Source organism: Corvus kubaryi, unplaced genomic scaffold (assembly GCF_017639235.1).
Source record: "Corvus kubaryi isolate FWS band 111438036 unplaced genomic scaffold, C.kubaryi_AGA036_p1.0 37308, whole genome shotgun sequence".
NCBI classification, from domain to species: Eukaryota; Metazoa; Chordata; class Aves; order Passeriformes; family Corvidae; genus Corvus; species Corvus kubaryi.
This window is the reverse complement of record NW_024581096.1, coordinates 14,663,659-14,682,514: the sequence shown is the minus strand read 5'-3', so window position 1 is coordinate 14,682,514 and position 18,856 is coordinate 14,663,659. Positions and strand designations below refer to the sequence as shown.

The 18,856-nt window shown below is 54.0% G+C and overlaps 1 protein-coding gene across 8 annotated transcripts in view; it reads left to right on the top strand.

The window, feature by feature from the left end:
* Nucleotides 1-18,485, top strand: part of CNTFR (ciliary neurotrophic factor receptor) — a 206,537-nt gene extending 188,052 nt beyond the window's left edge. For all 8 annotated transcript variants that reach the window (XM_042028689.1, XM_042028688.1, XM_042028691.1 and 5 more), the window contains 4 exons: nt 2,808-2,971; nt 14,536-14,716; nt 16,230-16,374; nt 17,276-18,485. In XM_042028689.1, coding sequence (XP_041884623.1) covers nt 2,808-2,971; nt 14,536-14,716; nt 16,230-16,374; nt 17,276 — 491 coding nt within the window. In that variant the 3' untranslated portion in view covers nt 17,277-18,485. The remainder of the gene's footprint in view (nt 1-2,807; nt 2,972-14,535; nt 14,717-16,229; nt 16,375-17,275) is intronic.
* Nucleotides 18,486-18,856: the final 371 nt, after the last annotated feature.

The window sequence follows — 18,856 nt, the reverse complement described above, 5'->3', positions numbered from 1 at the left end:
AAGGACTCCTTCAAGGTCATATAGAAACCGGGGAGCTGGACACAAGGACTCCTTCAAGGTCATATAGAAACCGGGGAGCTGGACACAGCCCACTCCCCTCACTCCTCAGCTGGCCCCTGTGGGACTAGCCCAGGTGTTTCCCGTGATGAGCACAGCAGGATGAGGTCTGTCCTAAGAGACATAGGTTTGTCCTCTCTGGACTGACTGCTGGAAGTATGGTCCCCTCTCATGGCTCTTGTGTCCCCACTGCTGTGGAGGGACATGGCAGGTACTGTTTTGGCTTTGTGGTTTTGGAGAGGTTGGCCCTGCTGTGCTCTCTGGCCTGGGCAGGAGTCCTGTGGGTGGAGGCACATGAGGAGGTACCAGGGACTCTTGGTTTTCCAGTGCTGTTTGAAGGCTTGTAGAAGCCAGGAACACACACATGAAGCCAGGGCAGCCTTCCTCCATGCATCAGCAACAGTGTCCAGCTCGCAGGAGAGGGGCTAGGGGTCATGTCCCTGCAAAATGGGCAGGTGACTCCCACCTCAGCATCAGGGCACTTTTTCTTCTGACTTCCTGTAGCAGTCACAGTAGTTTTTCTCATTGCTGCCCAAACACACTTGCCATGCCCAACTAAATTCAATCATCCCTTCAGGCTGGCGTAGTAAAAACCAGGGCCAGGCCCCCTGCGTTACCCCAGGGAGTATCCGTTGCATCCATCCCTAGCCCAGCACTTTCCTTCCCACTTCCTCGCTGCAGAGCTGCGGTTCACAGTCATCTGCATTCGTTCAGCCAAACAGACTTTTGTTTTGCAAACCCAGCCTGCTGAGCCAATGCTGGATTTATACTTTTCCGTATGTGTTTGGACTCCAAGTCCCTGTCGATGGAAGCTGATGTCCAGCCCCAGCCCTGGGATTCAAAGTGAGTGGAGCCATCTGGAGTAGCTCAGCACAGCACAGCCCCACCAAAGTGTTCCTGCTGATGAGGATAAAGCTGCAAACGAAAAACTCTGCCCCATCCTGCCACAGAGGGGAGTCTGTGGGAGCTGAGAGGTGGCACTAGGCACCCATGGTCAGGCTCACCAGCTAACCAGCCACCCCCAGAGCCTCTGGGAGCATCCTCTGAGCATGAAGTGACAGGGGGAAGGAGGAAGCTGTCCAGCTGTCCTTGCACCCGCTGTGTCAGAGGGAAGGTGGTGAAAGCCAGGATGGTGGTGAAGATGATGGTGATAAAGACCTGAAGCAGGGTGTGTGCCAGGGTGCTGAGCAAGAGGAGGCTGGGGAGAGAGAGGTAGTGGTGGGCTGTGTCTCAGGGGAAACACGTCCCACCAAGGTAGTCAGGCTGTGCCTTCATTCAGCACCCTCTCTGCCTCACCTGCGGAAAAGAAAGTGTGTTCTCAAAGCATCACAGGCTGGTTTCTCCTGAGAGGAGCAAGCAGTGGTGCTGCAGGGACAGTTGCTGCGATGCCACCATCATTCTGAAGCAGGGGTGGCAGTGAGCAGCTCACATGTGACTCCACTTGCAGCAGACTGGCCACACATCAGCACCTGATCCCGAGTGAGGGAAGGATGCCCTTCACGCACAGGGCAGGGCTGCAGGCAGGCAGGCTAGTGAGGGAGCAGCTCACTCACCACCACCTCCTTCCTCTCTCAGGGTAAGCAAAGCCCCTGTGAGGACATCACTTCCCACCCACAGCAGGTGAACCCTGGAGTCAGCATGGAGAAGACCTCTGACTGCAGGGCAGGAACTCTGCCAGGCAGAAGGGGGCTCCCCACAGCCCCACCATCCCTCCTCCATCCTTGGGAGGAGACTTTGATGCTGACATCTTGACAGGCTTCTGCTCGAGGCAGTCAGAGCCAGGGGACCGTTGTTCAATCCAGAAATTTTCAGGTCAGGAGGGATCCATTTGCCTGCATGTGGACTTGGAAGGGGATTAAGGGCCTTCCCAGGACATGAGAACTCATGTGCATTGCTATTCTTAAAGTGCTCAGAGAGCCCTCTTCCACCTCTGGCACACAGCTCCCTGTGTCCAGCTCCTTCCTGTCCATGATTAAAGGATAAGCATGGGCATACACAAATTTTTTCAGCTTTGCTATTGCAGTTGGGAGTTTGAGCTGTCAGGATTTGATCAAACCTTTGGCAAGGAGCAAGGACTGCTCTGCAACAGGCAGTGACATTCATCACAGCCTGTCTGTGATGAGCTTCCGGCACTCTGGAAGTAGCTGCAACATCAAAGCACGTTGCATAGCTCACAGCCAATTAATATTCACCTGAAATACATGTCAGGTAGCAAGAAAATATCCCCATATTCCAAAAGCAGAGAAGGGCAGTGAGGGTGGAAGGTGACCAGGGCAATCCTTCCCCTTTAGCAAATATGATGTGCCACTGCTTTGAATCCTCAAAACCCCAGCCCTAAACCCAAGGGCCAAACTCTGCCAGATTACTGTGAGGTAAGTGGGCTTGAATGTGGGTCAGACTCACAGAAATCAGCAGGTGCAATGGAAGTGCAGGATTTGGGCTTGGTGGGCTCCTCACCCTGATCCAGTTAGCCCTGTGTAGGAGGGATGCTCTCTGCCCTGGCCCAGTTGTTTCCATGTGTCTCCGGTGCTGTCACCTCCTTAATGGTGGTATTTTGAGCTAGGACAGCCATACCACTGACCTGGACAACAAGAGGTGATTTGCAACTAATTAGTTTGGGAAAAGGAAGCATGTTGGCTGCTCCTCTTGGAAAGCACATGGTGCAAAGCCCAGCCAGCTTTGCCAAGGGGCATAAAGGAAGGGTGCCACATGCAAAGCTTTGCCAACCACCCTCTTTTCTTCTCTTCCAGTAAAGCCAGACCCTCCGGAGAGTGTGGTGGCCAAACCCGTGCCCAATAACCCTCGGAGACTGGAGGTGTCATGGCAAAATCCCTCATCCTGGCCTGACCCTGAATCTTTCCCACTGAAATTCTTCCTGCGGTATCGGCCTCTCATCCTGGACCAGTGGCAACACGTGAGTGATGCTGCACTGCCTGGGATGGGAGGGAGACGGGCGAGCTGGTGACTGGGAACAAGCTGCATTATGAACAAGTGTCCAGGGACAAAAAAGATGTATATTTACTGCCCAGGCAACCTGGACCCTGCTCCTCTCCTTCTCTTTCTCATTCCTTTTCTCTTCCTCTCCATCTTTCTTGTGGCTCACACTCTGCCTACAGATGGCTCTGCAGCCTCTCCCTGCTCCACGTTTTCATCCATGGCCCCTATCTACTTTCCATACATATGTTCTGTATAAAACTTGCCAACGAGATGTAAAAGGCATTTAAAGTATAAATGTCACCACATTTAAATGCGCCTCTGCCACATTTAGATTTTGAACTGGAGATAAAATACCGCTCACCATAACTCAGAGCACAGTCGCAGAGCTATTGCTGCGATGTTATCGTATTTCTTACTTTATTTCTTGTTTCTTAAAAAAAAGTAGTCAGTGAAGTCCTTGGTAGCCTGGAGGAAAGATTTCATTTGTTACTGCAGGAAGATAACAAGCAGGCTTTTTTTTTTTTTTTTTTTACCTCTGTGTGCTGATTGTATGCTCGAGTTGTGTGGGAAAGCATTCTGTGGCTGGAGAGGAGGTGCTGCTACTGTGGCATAGCTCATCCAGCATCCCTTCTGTGCCCAAGCTGGGCCAGTTGAAAGCCAATTAGGTGCTTTTCTTGATAAAGAGTTTTCCTAAAAAAAAAAATAAAGTCAGCTAAGAGGCAGCACTGGGTCCCTGGGCACCTGCATCAAAGAGCTAAGTGGGATTTTCCTTCAGCCAGCTCTTCCTGGGGAGAGAAACATGTGGGACAGGGGATAGGAGGTTTGGCTCATGGCTCTGCAAGGTGTCTTGGTGACTTTTTGTGTTTGATTGAGTTTTTTGATGAAGCAGCACTACAGGTTGTGGTTCACATTGCAGCATTTGCTGATGGCTCTGAAAATCAGAGGGTTCTCCTGCTTGCCTCTTTGCCCTTTGCTTCCCTCCTAGGAGTGTGAGACCATCTATGGAGCATCCAGAGGGGTAAGAAAGCATAGGTGGAGTTTGGGTTTTGGTTTTCTCTAGGTATTTTATTTCATCTGGGGAAGAAATGCTCAAACTGCAGCAGCTCTGTAAAAAGGGGAAGATTTAATGGGAACTGCCAAACACAATAACATTTTTTTCCCAAGGTGTGCAATTGTTGTGGAAAAAGCTGATGTTTTTACCCTGCCCCAGCCTGATCCAGCCAAATACCCTGCCTTGCATCCAAAAATGGTGGGATAGCCACTGGGCTACCTCCACCTCAACACTCTCAGAGTGCCTGGTCCCTCCATCACTGGGTGTGGGGTACCATATTTGCAGGGTCAAGCCATGTCAGTTGCCTCAATGCAGAGCCCTGAGGGGATGACGTGGCCTCTCCATCAGTGCTGTCAGGCAGGCAGTAATGGTGGGAAATACATGGAGGTGTTAGTGACACTGGTGGCAGGGCCACACTAGTTGGAAAAGGCAGCTCTTGGGCAGTAAGAACTTAATTTATTCTATATAGAGATACCCTGAGGTGCAGAGAGAGCTCAAGGTACCAGCTCTCCTGGTGGGTGCAAGGATGGCTTGGGAAGGGTTCACCTCCCAGCATTTCAGGAAGGCCCAGCAGTCGTGGGTACTGCTTTTAATCAATATCCCCTTGCAAGAGACATGTTCCTCATCACTGACGGATGGAGAAGAGTGTTTGGGGAATAATTTGCTCAGTGAGCAAGTGCAAGAATTCAGTGAGTGAGGTGCCAGCCTTGTTTTCTGACTCCCTGCCCTTCTGGCTGGGTAATGAAAAATCTGATTTGTGGATGATTTGAGGAAAACTGCCACTATTCATCAGATGAATTATTTGCGACGCCTAATTCAATCATTTCCCAAACACCAGAGAAAGGCAGCGCTGCAGCAGCTGGAGCTGCTCTGACCCCAGACCCCACTGGCATATTCAGCCTGCTTAGCCCAGCTGGGCACCTTGCAAATGCAGGTTTTTGTACCCAAAATTAACCCCACCAATATCAACATGCTGTGAGCATGCCCAAGCCTCCCTGCACTCTTTCTTTGACTTATTACTTGTTGTCATTTTCAAGGATGTCCCTGTTCCCCCAAATCCAGACAGAAGAGGGGAGGACATGGTTTGGTAGGGCCAAGTCTAGCTCATCTATGCCTCTTGTCCTGCAGTGGTGGTGTTGGGTCACAGCTCGAAGTGACATCCTGAGAAAGGATGAGGTGGTCCCACATGCCACACTTGCATAGGAGTCTTAATTCTTGTGGAGGTGCAGGTCTCTTGTCACAAGCTGCCCCCCATCTTGACAGTTGCTGTCCCTATGGGCTGTTGGCACAGAGAAGCCCTTGCTTTTTGTGCCCACACAACCTGCATGCTGACCATGGGCAGCTTGGAGCAGGGTAGGGAGAGGAGAAGTCCCTGCCAGCAGTCAGAAGGAGTTGGGTAACCTCATGTTCTGGCACATCCCTGTCTGCCCAAGGTCCACCGGCTGAGCTCTATCCCTGTCTCCTCATGGCAGCCCACTTCTGCACCAGCCATGAGTTTTAAGCATGTACTTGGCAGCCCCATGGGAAGCCCAGCATCCCTGCAGGAGAAAACCCACAAAGGAACACTGGAGGCTGCCCAGAGACAGAATATCCATGCAGGCCCTGCTCACACGTGGTGTTTCTTGGCAGAAGAAGCAGCTCCTCTTTCACCTCTCCACCTCCTGTTATCTTTGCAGGGTCTGATTTATGCACAGCACCTCGGCAGGCAGGACCGAATGAGCACTAATAGGATCAGATGGATGTCGAGCTGTCGAATACCATAGGGCCTGATTCAATCAGTGTCTGCTTTCTTCCAGGCTCTTCCTTTCAGGATTTTAATAATGCCAGGGCTTGGCACCAGAAGATGAAGCAATCAGTGGCGGGAGCAGTGGATCTTATCGAGACCACCACTGTGTGAGCTGGCCATGAATGCAGTTTTCCCTCCACCAGAGAAAGTCAGGTGATGCCTGGCCCAAGCATCCCACACCATGAAGCAATCTCTGGGGCTGACCCAGAAGTGGAGGAGACACCCTCATTCCCTCCCCAGGGTTTTGCAAACTTGGTTTGAGCTCCAGCGTGCTGTTTGCAGTCCCTTTCCCCTGCTCAGCAGTGCCTTTCCACCCAGACCACTTAGCAGCTCTCATGTTGCAGTTTGCTCTGGGAATTACAGTGATGTGCTCTGGGAATTATTACCATGGAGGGATGATGATGATGATGATGATGATGATGATGATGATGATGATAATGAGTTTCCACATGGGCATGCAGTGAAGCATGTGCTGGATCGTGCCACCTCACAGCAGCTCCCTTGAACCTGGGCACAAGCACTTCACAGCTGTTGGGGATGCAGCCGTGTCACATCGTGTGGCCAAAGACTCCCCTCCACCCCACCAGCACCGAGCTCACTCTGAAACTCAAGCAACTTTAAAATCACACTCCTCCCTTTCTGGAAGAGGGGCTGGTGGTTTCTCTGCTGCCAGAAGAGAGATGCATATTTGTAGCCTAAACAGGTTTTTTATTCTCTCCTTTTGGCAAAATCTCCCCTTCTGTCTCCTAAATATAAAACATTTAATGTTTAGGGTATCCTTTATTTTTCTCCTGCTTTTAAGTTTGTAATTCAAGCCAGATTAGCGTGGTTTCCTCTTCTGTTTTATAGCCCCATCCTGGCCCCAAGCGAGCTCTCCTAATGCTCTCAGATGTTCCTCTAATGGCTTACCTAGGCTGGAACTGGATACCCTTTCCTAATGGATTGCTAATAGCCTGTTTCTGGTTTTACAGGCTCCTTCAGTTAACTCGCAACAGCAGCGATTGCCGCACTCACACATGCGATCTCCCCAAGCACATCTGCGTGCTCATCCCTACATGCAGACGGGTGGCCAGACACCATCCTGAGCATCTCTGGGGAGCCCAGGGCAGGTCTTGCACCCAATTTGCTCCCCTCCCATGGCATTTTCTGGAGCAGGATCCCCCCTTTTCACAGTTTTTGGAGGGAGATCACGTGCGCTGAGCACTTGCCTGCTCGATGCACATCCCAGGAATGGGGCAAGGCTCAAGAAGGTATTTCTTATTCAGTGTCAGAGCTGGTGGCCAGACCGAGGGAGGATTTCCTCCTGTGGGTTGCCAGCAATTTGCAGATGCCGTCGTGAAGTCTAATTGAACCCATTGGCCGCGCTGACAACATGAAATGTTAACGAACCGTGAGGCGGGCTGCACCTCAGATCTTGAGATTTGCAGTAAAAGGTCATGAGATATTTAAAGCTAATAATGTGGTTGGGTTCTCTCCTTCATCTTCTGTGCTGGAAGCATTAGGGCCATGTTGGTGAGCATTTGCAAAGGCTGGAAGCATCCTTCTCTGGGAGTGCGAGCAGCAACGCTCCCACCATCATGGGATTTTAGGAGCTGGGGCAAAAAACAAATCCCCACGCAGACATCTGTGCCTGCTCGGATCCAGGCAAATGATGGGGTTTTGGGGACAGGAATGGAAAGTTTTTTGGTATAGGCAAGTACTTAGTGTTGGTGCAAGGATGGCATTGTCCTCTGGACTGGCCTCCCTCACCCATGTCAGAAGTGGCTACCAGGGTGGGCTCGGGCTCATCTCCCAGGGCAAAGCAACATTTTTTGGTCAGAGAGGTGAATCTCACAGGCTGTCGCTGGAAGTTCCTGCCTTGGAGCAGCCTGAAATAGCCTGAAAGTGTGAGCTAATCCGCATATCCTGCCTGTGAGGGGCAAGGAGAGGGATGGAGCAAGCTGGGGAGGAAGGCAATAAGTGCCACTGTCTGCCACAGCAGCGTCCTCCCCTGGCGCGGTGGCAATGTCACATTGCAGCGGGCGTGCCTCTTTGTCTCCATTTGCATCCCCCCGTGCTTCTGCTGCTTTGCCTGCACTCCCCCTCTTTGCGAGGCAACCTTGGCAGGGAGGTCACCCTGAGCAAGCTGGGTTACAACTTCACGCCTGGTAGCTTTTATTGAAGCATTTCTCTCCCTTCCCCTCCTGGCTGCAAAGTCAGTGATTAAAAAAGAAGGGGGAAAAAATCCAAAGAATTAATAGGTGGGAGCAAAATACTGAGGCTGTAATAGTGTCACTCGCAGCTCAGCATGGGGCAGGCAGGGCTGGAGCAGAGAATGTCTCAGAGGAGGGTGGGAAATGCCCAGAAATCACCTTTTCTGGGACAGAGCAGGTTCAGGACCCTTGGCTGGCATTGCCTGGGTGCTCTCAGCCCTCTTGGAAACTGCTGGTGACCTAAGGTACTGAGCACCTGTGAAGGTGCCACTGAGCAGCAGAGCACTCATGCGTGCATGTCCTCACCTCCATGCTCACACACCTACAAGGAGGTAGGAAGGTGCTGGCAAGCCTAACTTTCCCTGCCTACATGCAGACCACACCAGGCAGGTGTCTGTGCCCTGCCATGCCCATGCACAAGCTGCTTCCGCCCCCAGCCCACTGCATCAGCATGGTGAAGGCATCTGCAAGCAGCATATGGCAGTGCCCGGCGGGTTAGAGCTGTTGCTGAGCGCCCTCAGCACCCCTGATCCCATCTTCCCCATAGCCACAAGCGAAAGTGACCTCTGACAGTTGTCACTTGGCAGGAGGGGGCCACCACATCTGGAGAAAATTTCCCATTATGGGTGTGGTTACAGCTGCTGCTTTCAAAGATGGTGTTTATTCTGAGCCAGAAAGGAATCTGTCCAGCTGCATCTGGTGTGGCACAGCCCGGGCTGCAGAGTTCTGTGGTAGCTCACCCTCCCAGACCCACAGCAGGGCTGGGCTGTGTGCAGCACCACAGCCTTTTCAGGAGAGGTTGACAGCAGAGAGCACAGCTCAGACCCTGCTGGAGTGGCTCTTCCACTACCTGGCTGGCAGAGAATAAGAGGGGATCGTTCACTCTTTCCAACCTTTAATTATTCCAGAGTCCAGGTAGAAAGTTTTGTCTGGGGTTGTACCAGCTGATTCTTGCGGCTCTGCAGAAGGAGGAGGTATTTGGGGGTGCTTTTGTTAGTAATCAGTGTCAGACCTATTTGCTCTCCAGGCATGGCTTTGAAAGGGAGAAAGCAAAACATTTCTTTTCCTCATGGTGACATCTTTTCTCAAGCTGCACTGGCTGTTCGCAGTGACCATCCCACACTTCCCAGTGGTGGGGCAGTTTGCTTGGGCATTACTCCTGCTTTTGGTTTATCCTGTTCCCCAGGACGGGTGGAAGCCCTGCTGGGATTCCCCTGCACTCACAGGGACTGAAGGCACCTGAAACAGCAGCTGTTTGTGTAGTTGAGTCCCTGCAAAGCTCATTGCAAGGATCTGGCCCTTGCTGTGGGGAAAAGTGGCTGTGAAATCAAGCCCACTGGGGTGTCCCCTCCCTATCCCAGTTCCAATTTCCCCCATCATCCAGTATAACTCGAGTAGCATCCAGAGGAGGAGGCTGCAAGAATGCCAAATGTTCGGCAGACCCAGGCTGTGCTCTTAGAAGGGGTTTCTTCCATGTGTGCTGCGGGTGGCAAAAGCTCTGTGAGCACATCAGCTTCACCCTACAGTAGCCAGGGTGCTCCTTTTATTTTGGGGAAGGCAGACTCATCTAGGCTTGATACAGCACCTGGGACAGCTGCATGGTCACTGTCCTGTCACACACAGAGATGGTGCATCCCTGCCTTGGGACAGAGGGGTGCCGGTCCTCATCCCCATATTGCCAGTGGAGCACCCCCTTCCCACACCAAGAGCTGCACTGGAAAGCAGGAGGTGTCAAGGAATGGAAAACAGAGCCACTGCCACCACAGGGGAGCCAGCAAGCACATTTTCATGTGGGATGCAGAAAAGGAGGCTTCTGATCCCCCCTTCTCCCCCTCCACCTCCTTTCAACACACACCAGCCCCCAGCCCAGCTGCCAGGGCAGAGAAGGGTGGGGTTTTCTTCCCTGCCCCCCTACCCTATCCCCTTCCAAAGGCCATCTGGGCTTCAGAGCTGCCCGTGCATCACCCTGCTCACACATAATTGCTACCTGGTCACCCTGCACCAGGAGCAGAGCCTGGGTGTGAACAAAGCACAGTGACCTTTTTTACTGCCAGGGCACCCTGACAGGGTGGGCTGGGGGCCATGGGAGCAGGATGAGGGGAGCTCAGAGAGGGGAATGGCTTCCTTAACTCCTGCTGTGCCGAGCACTGCAAGGCAGGGACACCAGTCTGCAGGCAGGGACTGGAAGGAAGGCACACATGGGTATTCTCTGTTGGGGTGTGTTTGGATGCTGTGGATGTCCCCAGGCCTCCAGCACATGTGCAGGGAGGACCAGCATGGACAAGGGGAAAGCCAAGTGCTGGGCAATCCTCCCCTCAGCCTGCCCTAAGTGCCTGTCCCCATCCCATCAATGTGGCACTGGCCCATGAGCTCATCCTGGCGCTTGGGACTGTGGGTGGGCACTCAGCAGCTCCATAATCTTTCCAAGCAGGAATGTGGGGGTATGTGACCATGGCAGGGAATGGGATCCCAGCCCACGCTGTCCTCAGCAAGCTGTCATCTGAATTCAAGGGCTTTTTTCATTTCTCTCTCCTCTCTCTCTCTTTTCTTTTTCTTTCTCTTTTCTTTTTTTTTTTTTTCCACAATGCTAATAGCTCTGCATTGCACTGGCTACTGATCCCTCATTAATCTGGGCAGCACTTCACAGCCAGTCGGAGTGACTTTTGGCAGGTGCACAAAGGCAGGCAGCGACACGCAAACCCCCGCCCCAGCCAAAAAATCTAACATGCACAGCCTTCCTCCAACTTTTGTCTCTGTGTGGCGAGGACACGGATTAAGGAATTTCTCCCTCTGCCTTTGATGCTGTGTGTGCATCCGTCCCCCCACAGCCTCCCCAGTGTGTCTTCCCCCTGTTCTGTCTCTCCCTGTCTGTGTTCAATTGGACCTGATCCCTGTGGGCTTTCCCATTTGCTGAGGCACTTCTGTGTTGGGCCATGGGCACCCACCCAGTCGCTTTCTCCCCACCATGACAAATGCTGGATGTGTCTCTGGCTGTCCAGCTCAGAGGTTCTGCATCCAGAGGTTGTGTGTGTGTGGGGAGAGATGGATGATGTCATCTGTGCTTTCTCTTTTTATCTACTGTGTTAAAGTGGAGTTTAGGGCAACATCCTCCCAGATCCCACAAGGAAAGTCCTCCAGATCCTCTAGTCTGGGTCCTGGGGGAACACTCCCCCTGCCCAGGAAAGGCACAGACTTGACCCCACTGTGCCTGTGACACACCACCTACAAACACTCAGCTGCCGGTTGGTTGTGGGTGGAAAGAGGCAGGAATTGCTCCCAAGGGAAGGCTGGGAGGGCTCTTGGGATGGAGAAAATGCTCCTGATGGAAAAGCAGCCTGGCCAGGTCAGCAGGACCTTAGTGGGGCTGGTCTGCATGCAACCTGCTTGGTGCAGGTCCCAGGGAGGAGCCAGGGCTTCAGAGGATCGTGAAAGTCTTGGAGAGGGTCATACACCAGCTGGATAAGCCCAGCATCTTTCAGAGCCCTGTCCTCATTCTCCAGTTCCAAGCCACCACCCAGCCAGCATAGAGCAAGTCAAGTCAGCAGGGAGTTGGCAGTTCAGCCCATGAGGTTTTGTTTCATTTAATTATCATTAGGAGTTAATTTAACTTGATTCCCTCAGCACTGCCATCCACATTGGATGCCACCAAAGAGCTCCCAAGGTCTGGGTGGCAGAGAGAGCCTCACTGTGCCACTACACTGCAGGGAGGTGCCCTGCCAAGCAGACCAGGTGATTCACAACCTGGTGGGTCTCCTGCCTACCCATCCCGAGGTGCCTGGGCAGTGAAGGTGTGTCCCTGTAAGAACTGGGTGCAGAAGTTGCCTCCTCAGCTCTGCTGGGTGCAGCGGTAGGTGCCAAGAGCCCATTGCCTCTGGGGACCCTGGTCCAGCTTGGGCTTTGGTTCTGGGCTGAGGAGAGCTGGAGCTTGGTGGGGCTGGTGGGATGTGCCTTAGCCAAGACCCTCCCCTTGTTGGAGGATCCATGCGAGGAACTGGCACCTTCCTTATTTTTATCCCATCCTCCTCTACCCAGACTTCACAGGATTTCAGTTTTCACCTGAGAGTGAAATGGCCCAAAACCATTTTCCTGCAGGATGGGCTGTGCCTTGCTCCAGGATGGGACCTGCTTATAGCCCCCCATGGGTATAGACTGCTGGGGACCAGACCTGTGAACTGACCCTGTTATTCTGACAACAGAGGCAGCACCTGTGACTGCAGGGCTGACTCAGCCTCTTCATCTAGCTGGAAACTCAGGGAGACCCTGCATGGAGCCCCACTGGGGTCACTGTGTTCATCTGCCCCCCATGTCAGGCTCCTTCCAGGCAGGCTCTGACCTCAGGTCCCCTTAACAGACACCCTGAGTGGCTGTCCCCATGCCAACAGGCCAGACCTGATGGTGAGACCCATGTCACGGTGGAGAGTGTCCCCTGGATGGTAGGGATGGATTTGGGCTTTGGCTGTTGATGGTTAAGTGCTTAGGAATGTCTCAGCTTGGCACAAGCCTGCAGTGAAACCACTAGCATTCCCATTTGCATCCCACCAGCACTGTGGGGGTCAGTGCTGAGTTGCTGGTGCAAGGAGAGGCAGGACTCCCATCCAGCCCCCAAACCTGCAGCAGTAAGATGGACACACGCCTTTCTCCACACTGCTGAGGTTTGGTACCACTTCAAGCCTCGCCGGCAGCAGGAAGCCCTTTGCTCCTGGTGGCTGTGGGGAGACCAGTCAGGCCTGCCTCCAGATGTGCTCCAGATGTGAGGCTCCTGCTGGCTCAGGTCGGGTGGCAGGAGCAGCTGGGAGTGCAGAGCCCAAGGGGTCCGATATTCTGGGCGGAAGCCTGGATGCAGCCCTGGAAGTGGGAATAGGGAGGGAAAGGCTTTCACTTGGAGCAAGAAAGCCCCTTCGCCTGTTAGGAGTTCCCCAGAGTGGCTGTAAAAGCATGGAGGGGGCTGCAGCTTTCATGCCAAAGGGATTGCATCTGTGCTGGGGTGTTGCATGTGCTGCACTGAAGGGACTGGAAAAGGGCTGGTTCTTTCTCAGGGTGGGTTCCTGCTTTTAAGGTACTCCTGCAAGCAGTGGGGTAATGGCACTGACCGTCTGGCATGCACACCAGACCTTGTGTGTGTACAGCCACACTGCCAGGGCAGCCTCATCCCACAGGTGCATTGGCCCAGGTACCTCCTGGGCACCCCAGTGGTGCATCTTTCCCTTTCCCTTTCCCTTTCCCTTTGCCTTTCCTTTCCTTTCCTTTCCTTTCCTTTCCATCTTTTTCAAGGACCAGGCAGAAGTTTCGATCTTCCTCCAGTCATTGGGCTGTTGGTGCTACCTGGGACAGCGTGATTTTGTGCCTGACCTTCTTCTGGGTGGCTGGGGAGATGTGGAGGACCCCACATAGGCAACACCGTGAAGTTGCCCCCACCCATGAAGGGAAACATGTTCTGCTCAAGCATGAGCCCCTGGCTGGGCACTGGTGCTTGCAGATGGGCTGTGTCAGACCCGCACCACCCCTTATCCTGCAGCATCTTTATTAGAAATGTGTCTGGGCAGGGTGCAGAGCAGATGAGGAGTCCCCTGTGTGCCCCCCACACCACACACAGCACCACAGGGGTTACTGAAATGGGCAGCATGTTGGTCCTCTGTCTCAGAGATGGGGTGGAGGGCAATATCCCACTTAGCCTCTGCCAGATACTCCTGCCCTGGTCCCCTCCATACCCTCAGGACCCTGAGGCCAAGTCCAGCTTCATCCCTGGACAGTGACTTGGATGCTGAGCCCTCCCCCTCTGTCAGCCACCTGTGTTTGCTCACTTTTGTCCATGCCATGGGGGTGCATTTCTGCTGAGCACCTGCATCCCTCTGTCCTTGAGCCAAGCTCCAAGTGGATCAGAGATCCCTTGGAGAGTTAAATGGGGTTAAGCCCTTGCGCTTTGCAGCAGAGAGGACAGCAGGATCTTCTGTGGCTCAGACAGTAGTGACAACAGGACAGAGGGAATGGTTTCTAGGAAAGACGTCTGGACACAACTTGATCCTTGTCCAAGGGCCCAGCTGGAGGGATGCAAGCCAAAACAACGGGATGCCAGCAGGCACGGGAGCAGGCTGGCCAGAGGTGTTGCTGGTGGGGAAGCCTCCTCCCAGCACTGGCAGTGGTGCCCTGAAAGCACGTTGCACACCCCACCCACTGCCTGCAATATCCAGCTCCCAGCTGCCCTAATATATCCGAGGGAGCCCGTGCACACATCTGCTAGTTTCTGGTGACCTCTAGAGGAAGCTACTCCACTCTGACGCCGTGAGTTTGGGCGTGGAACCAGGTCTCTAGACCTTCTGTGTAGCTGCAGCTGGAGCATCTCCCTCCCTGTCCATCCATGTCCTGGGCTCGTGCTTCTGCCCAAAATGCCCTCGTGTTTCCAAAAGTGCTGCAAAAGTCTTGTTATCATCTTCTAGCCGAGCTAAATATACTGATTGTCTTACACCTCCTGGGGGCTCCTCTGACCACCCTCCTGTCCCCATTGCTGCCCTCAGGTCGAGCTGTCAGATGGGACATCGCATACCATCACGGATGCCTACGCTGGCAAGGAGTACATCATCCAGGTGGCAGCCAAAGACAATGACATCGGCACGTGGAGTGACTGGAGTGTGGCTGTCCATGCCACCCCCTGGACAGAGGAGCCCAAGCATCTCACCACGGAGGCCCAGATCACAGGTAAGAGCCCCCTCCCAGTACAAACAGGCTTCATCCAGGAGGAGCCCAGGACTCCAGGCTGAGGGATCTCCTCTTTGGCTCCATGCAGGCTTTGTCCCCAGCCAGGGACAGCCCCCAAACACTGGGGAGCAGGCTGCAGCCCTTCACCCTGTACTTTGCCCCCACCTGTGGCCCTGTCAGCAGGTGCAACCATGCCCTAAAGAATGCTGACTCAGCTCACCTGGGTCCAGCATCCTTCTCACCAGGATACCTGGGGTGGGACAATGAAGCTGGGCATTGTATTACTATTGTTGTTGTTCTTGTTGTTTTTATTCCCTGAAGTGCTGTCCCCCTCCAGCCCTCCCTCCCCTCTCCAGTCCTACCCCCTCCACACCTCCGACCCCTCAAAGTGGCTCCAAGGGATGCCAATTCAAAATAAAAGCCACCAAGTTAACAAGTCTCTGTTTCTAGGAAAGAGCTGGGACTGTGTCCAAATGGGTGTTATCAGCCCTCCGTTTCCCAGAAGGGATGGAGCAGACCCTGCACTGGTTTCCTTGACTCCTGTGCAGAGAAACCCCCCTTTTAGAAACAGCACCTGGTAGACCACCTACCAGGATGCTGAGGCAGCAGCAGGGATTTGCAGGCCCCCCCGCCATTCCCAGGTGGATGAACCCCCCGGAAGGAGTCCAGGAACACCTTGCAGCAGCACTGGTGTCAGTGTTTTGATTTTGCTTCTGTTGCCACCTGCATTGTGCTAAACGCAAATGCCCCTTCCAATGTCACCTGCCCACTCCCTGTGGTGGCACACGTGTCTGTCACACACACGCGTGTTCCTCGCACACGCCTCCCTGTAGCCTGGTGCAGCCAGGCAGGGCTGATGTGGGACATCCCAACCCCAAGGCTGAGCCCCACTGTGACACCTCAATGGAGTGTGAAAGATGCTGAGACACACTCTTTGGTCCCCAGCATCAGCCCGGACTGTCTGGCCAGGGGCACACTGGGGCCATCTGGATATGGCCAAAGCTACCCCAGCATGACTGTCCATCCAAGCACTCCCTGCAATCCTTCAGCCCTCTGCAGGGACAGACAATGCATCTGGTGCAGTACAAAGCAGGACAAACCCTGTGAGCCAGTCCAGCAGATGTAGCCTGCTGTGTCTGAAATGTTCTGTGGGCGAGGGGTGCTTTCTGCTGAGCACTAGTGGCTCATCATGACCTTTTAGCTAAAATCCCACAGAGCTGGTGCATAGAGTGGCTCAGCTGGTCAGGATGGGGATGAGAAGGATGCTCAGCTCTACCTGATGCCACAAACAACTCCAAGCAGTAGGTCCACTCTCACAGCAGGGAAAGGCTCATGGATCACACCAGCCTGTGGATCATCCCAGCCCTCCACCTCAGCCCTAGCACAGTATAGCACTGAAAAGGGCAATTTGGGGCCAGCTCCTATCCACACCAGCAGGAGAGCAGGGCTGCTCCTATGGGATGAATCCCAGGGCATCCCAGTTCCCCTCACCATCCACTCTCCTTCCTTGCAGAGACAACAAGCGCTAGCACCTCCTCTTTCATGGCACCACCCACCACCAAGATCTGTGACAAGGGGGCCGTGGTGGGCAGTGGGGCCGTGGCAGTGTGTTGGACAGCTGGACTGGTCGTGGCTGCCTATAGTGTCCTCTTTATTTAGTGAGTATCTCCCAAATTGGAGGCGTAAGAGGCAGGAGGTGGGTGCTGGGATGGGGCAGGGATATGGGGAACCTCAGCACTCTAGTGTGGTTGGGAAGGGGATGCTCCAGCCAGGCTATGGGTGAAGGGCATTGAGAACAAGTCATTTGGGGTTTTCTTGCAGTTTTTTGTAAATGCACCCAGTCCGACTGCTTTTCCAGATGGATATTTGGCTGGAGATCCCAAAAATGGCTTCCCAAGTAAAGCTGGCAAGGTGGTCGGTCTTTGATGTCCTGTTCTCAGCAGCCCTCTCCCATCCTCACTGCTGACTTTTTTAAGAGGCAAAGAAACCATATGGAAATCTAACGCCTTTGCTCAGTGATGAAGGAAAAATTGTCCAAGATCAGAAAATTCAGATTGCATCTCAAAAATGTCCTTAGTTTGGCTTAGAATGGAGCTGACAGCCTGGAGAGCCACAAAATGCCCCTCTCCTCTACAGACCAGGGCTGCTGTCTCATGGGTGTCACACCCAAATGCCCTTTCACTGTCCCCATACTGCCCAAGGACAGGGATGGATCCTGGAAGCAGCCACACGTGTCACTTTCGGGAGATAAAGGATATGCCACGCATCCTTTGGTGCCCAAAGAGAAGCCTCTTGTGGGCAAGGAGTTCTTTGCTCCCCTCTGACAGTGTCATCTCATGTGTGACACTACTGGTGGCATAAGGAGAGGTGGTGGCATGCAGCCAGGGGAGGGTGGGCAGGGCCCAGCCCTGGGAGGAGGAGGTGGAAATGGTGTGTTTGGGTACCTGGCTGAAATTTCCCTTGTGGAAGAAGGCCAAATTCTGCTCGGTGTGTCCCACCAGTGAGGGGGCACAGGTGAGTTCGGAGCGAGACTGTGACCCTTCTACTCCCTGCTTGCAGATCTCCATCTGTCCATCCACCGCAGCCCAGCGCAGACGCCTCCCCACCGCCCACCGCCGCCCCTGCCCCCGCCCCGCCGCCCCGCTCCCGGGTTGAGTCTCTTAGCTCTTCGATTTTGCACACACTGAGGACGTATCACGCTTCTCGCCGTCACTTCGGAGGAGGACAGAGCTGCTGCCGTCCCCTGGGGAGCCGCAAAATCCTCTCCCAGCCCGGAGTGAGGAGACACATCCCCGTGCCCCTTCCTTTCCTCAGCGAAGTGAAGCGAGCCCGGGCCCCGCGCCGCAGCTGAGGGCCCTGCTCATACAGCTAACCCCCCCACGCCAAAGACGTGCCCGCCGCCCGCCCGGCAGCGCACCGAGAAAAGGGGATATGAAAACGGGGGGGTGGTGAGGGGAATGATGCTCCAAGCTGTGTACCCCCTTATGGCTAAAGGGGGTCCCCCAAGTACTGGACTCGCTCCCCTGAGCTCTCGACCGTGTGGCGAAGCTGGAGGGGTGCACGGATCGGGGGGGGGGGTCTTGGTCCCCTCCGAGGGGATGGTGGAGGGGGGAACTGGTGGCTTTCACAAGTGCCATGCGGAGCAGGGAGCTGGCAGGGTTTTAACGGGAAAAAAAAAAGAGAAGTGAAACACCAATAAAACCGTCCTGCCCCTTGCCAAGCACCTGAGAGAGCTGTCCCTCCACCTCCCCCTCCCACAGCACCCTGCAGGAGCCTTCGCCACCCCCAACCCCACCCCAACATCACCCCCAAACTTTTAACCATGTTGGATACAGGGAATCACCCCCATTAATGTCTTTGTCTCATTCTACAACAAAAGCAGAATAGCTCTGCTGTTGCCTTCAGAGCTGGAGCCCTGCAGACCTGTGCCCCGCTGTCCCCCGCTGTCCCCAGCTGTCCCCAGCTGTCCCCGTGCCTGCTCTGCTCTCCTCCCCATCCTGCCCGATGTCCTGTTTTGTAAAGACACCTCCTCTTGGCCCTGCCTGGACCCAAGCGCAGTATTTAATACCGTACGTCCTAGTATTCCCACTGTTGACATGCTGTATTTGAATTTTTTATAGATGTATATATATAAAAAAAAAAAAAAAGAATCAAAAAAAAAAGTAATAGAGGGGATAAAACTAAGCTCACACAGAGACAACGCACACACGCACACACACACACATGCACCAGGAGAGACTGTCTTCATTAAATGTTCATTTCATGATGACTGGAGGCTCTGGGTGTTATTTCCCTTCCATCTGGAGCGGGAGGTTTTGGCTGCCTGCTTCCGTGTGTGGTGCTGGCTGAGCTGGGGAGGACATGGGAACAGCACTGAGGGGGACACACACACATCCCCTGGAGCCTGCCCTGGGGTTTGAGACCACAGCCCCATCTTCCAGAGGAATGGGAGACCTGAAAGCTGGCCTTCAGGACATCCTGAGAAGGTGCAAGGGGGACGCCCGCCTTGGAAACCCCTGGTGAGGGAAAGGGGATGGTTGTCACCACCCCATGTGACGCCTGTGCTGTGACAGCAAGGTGCCACATCTCCCCATTCATGGGCCCTGGAGGATCCCATGTGTCCCCAAGCTCTGGCTGCAC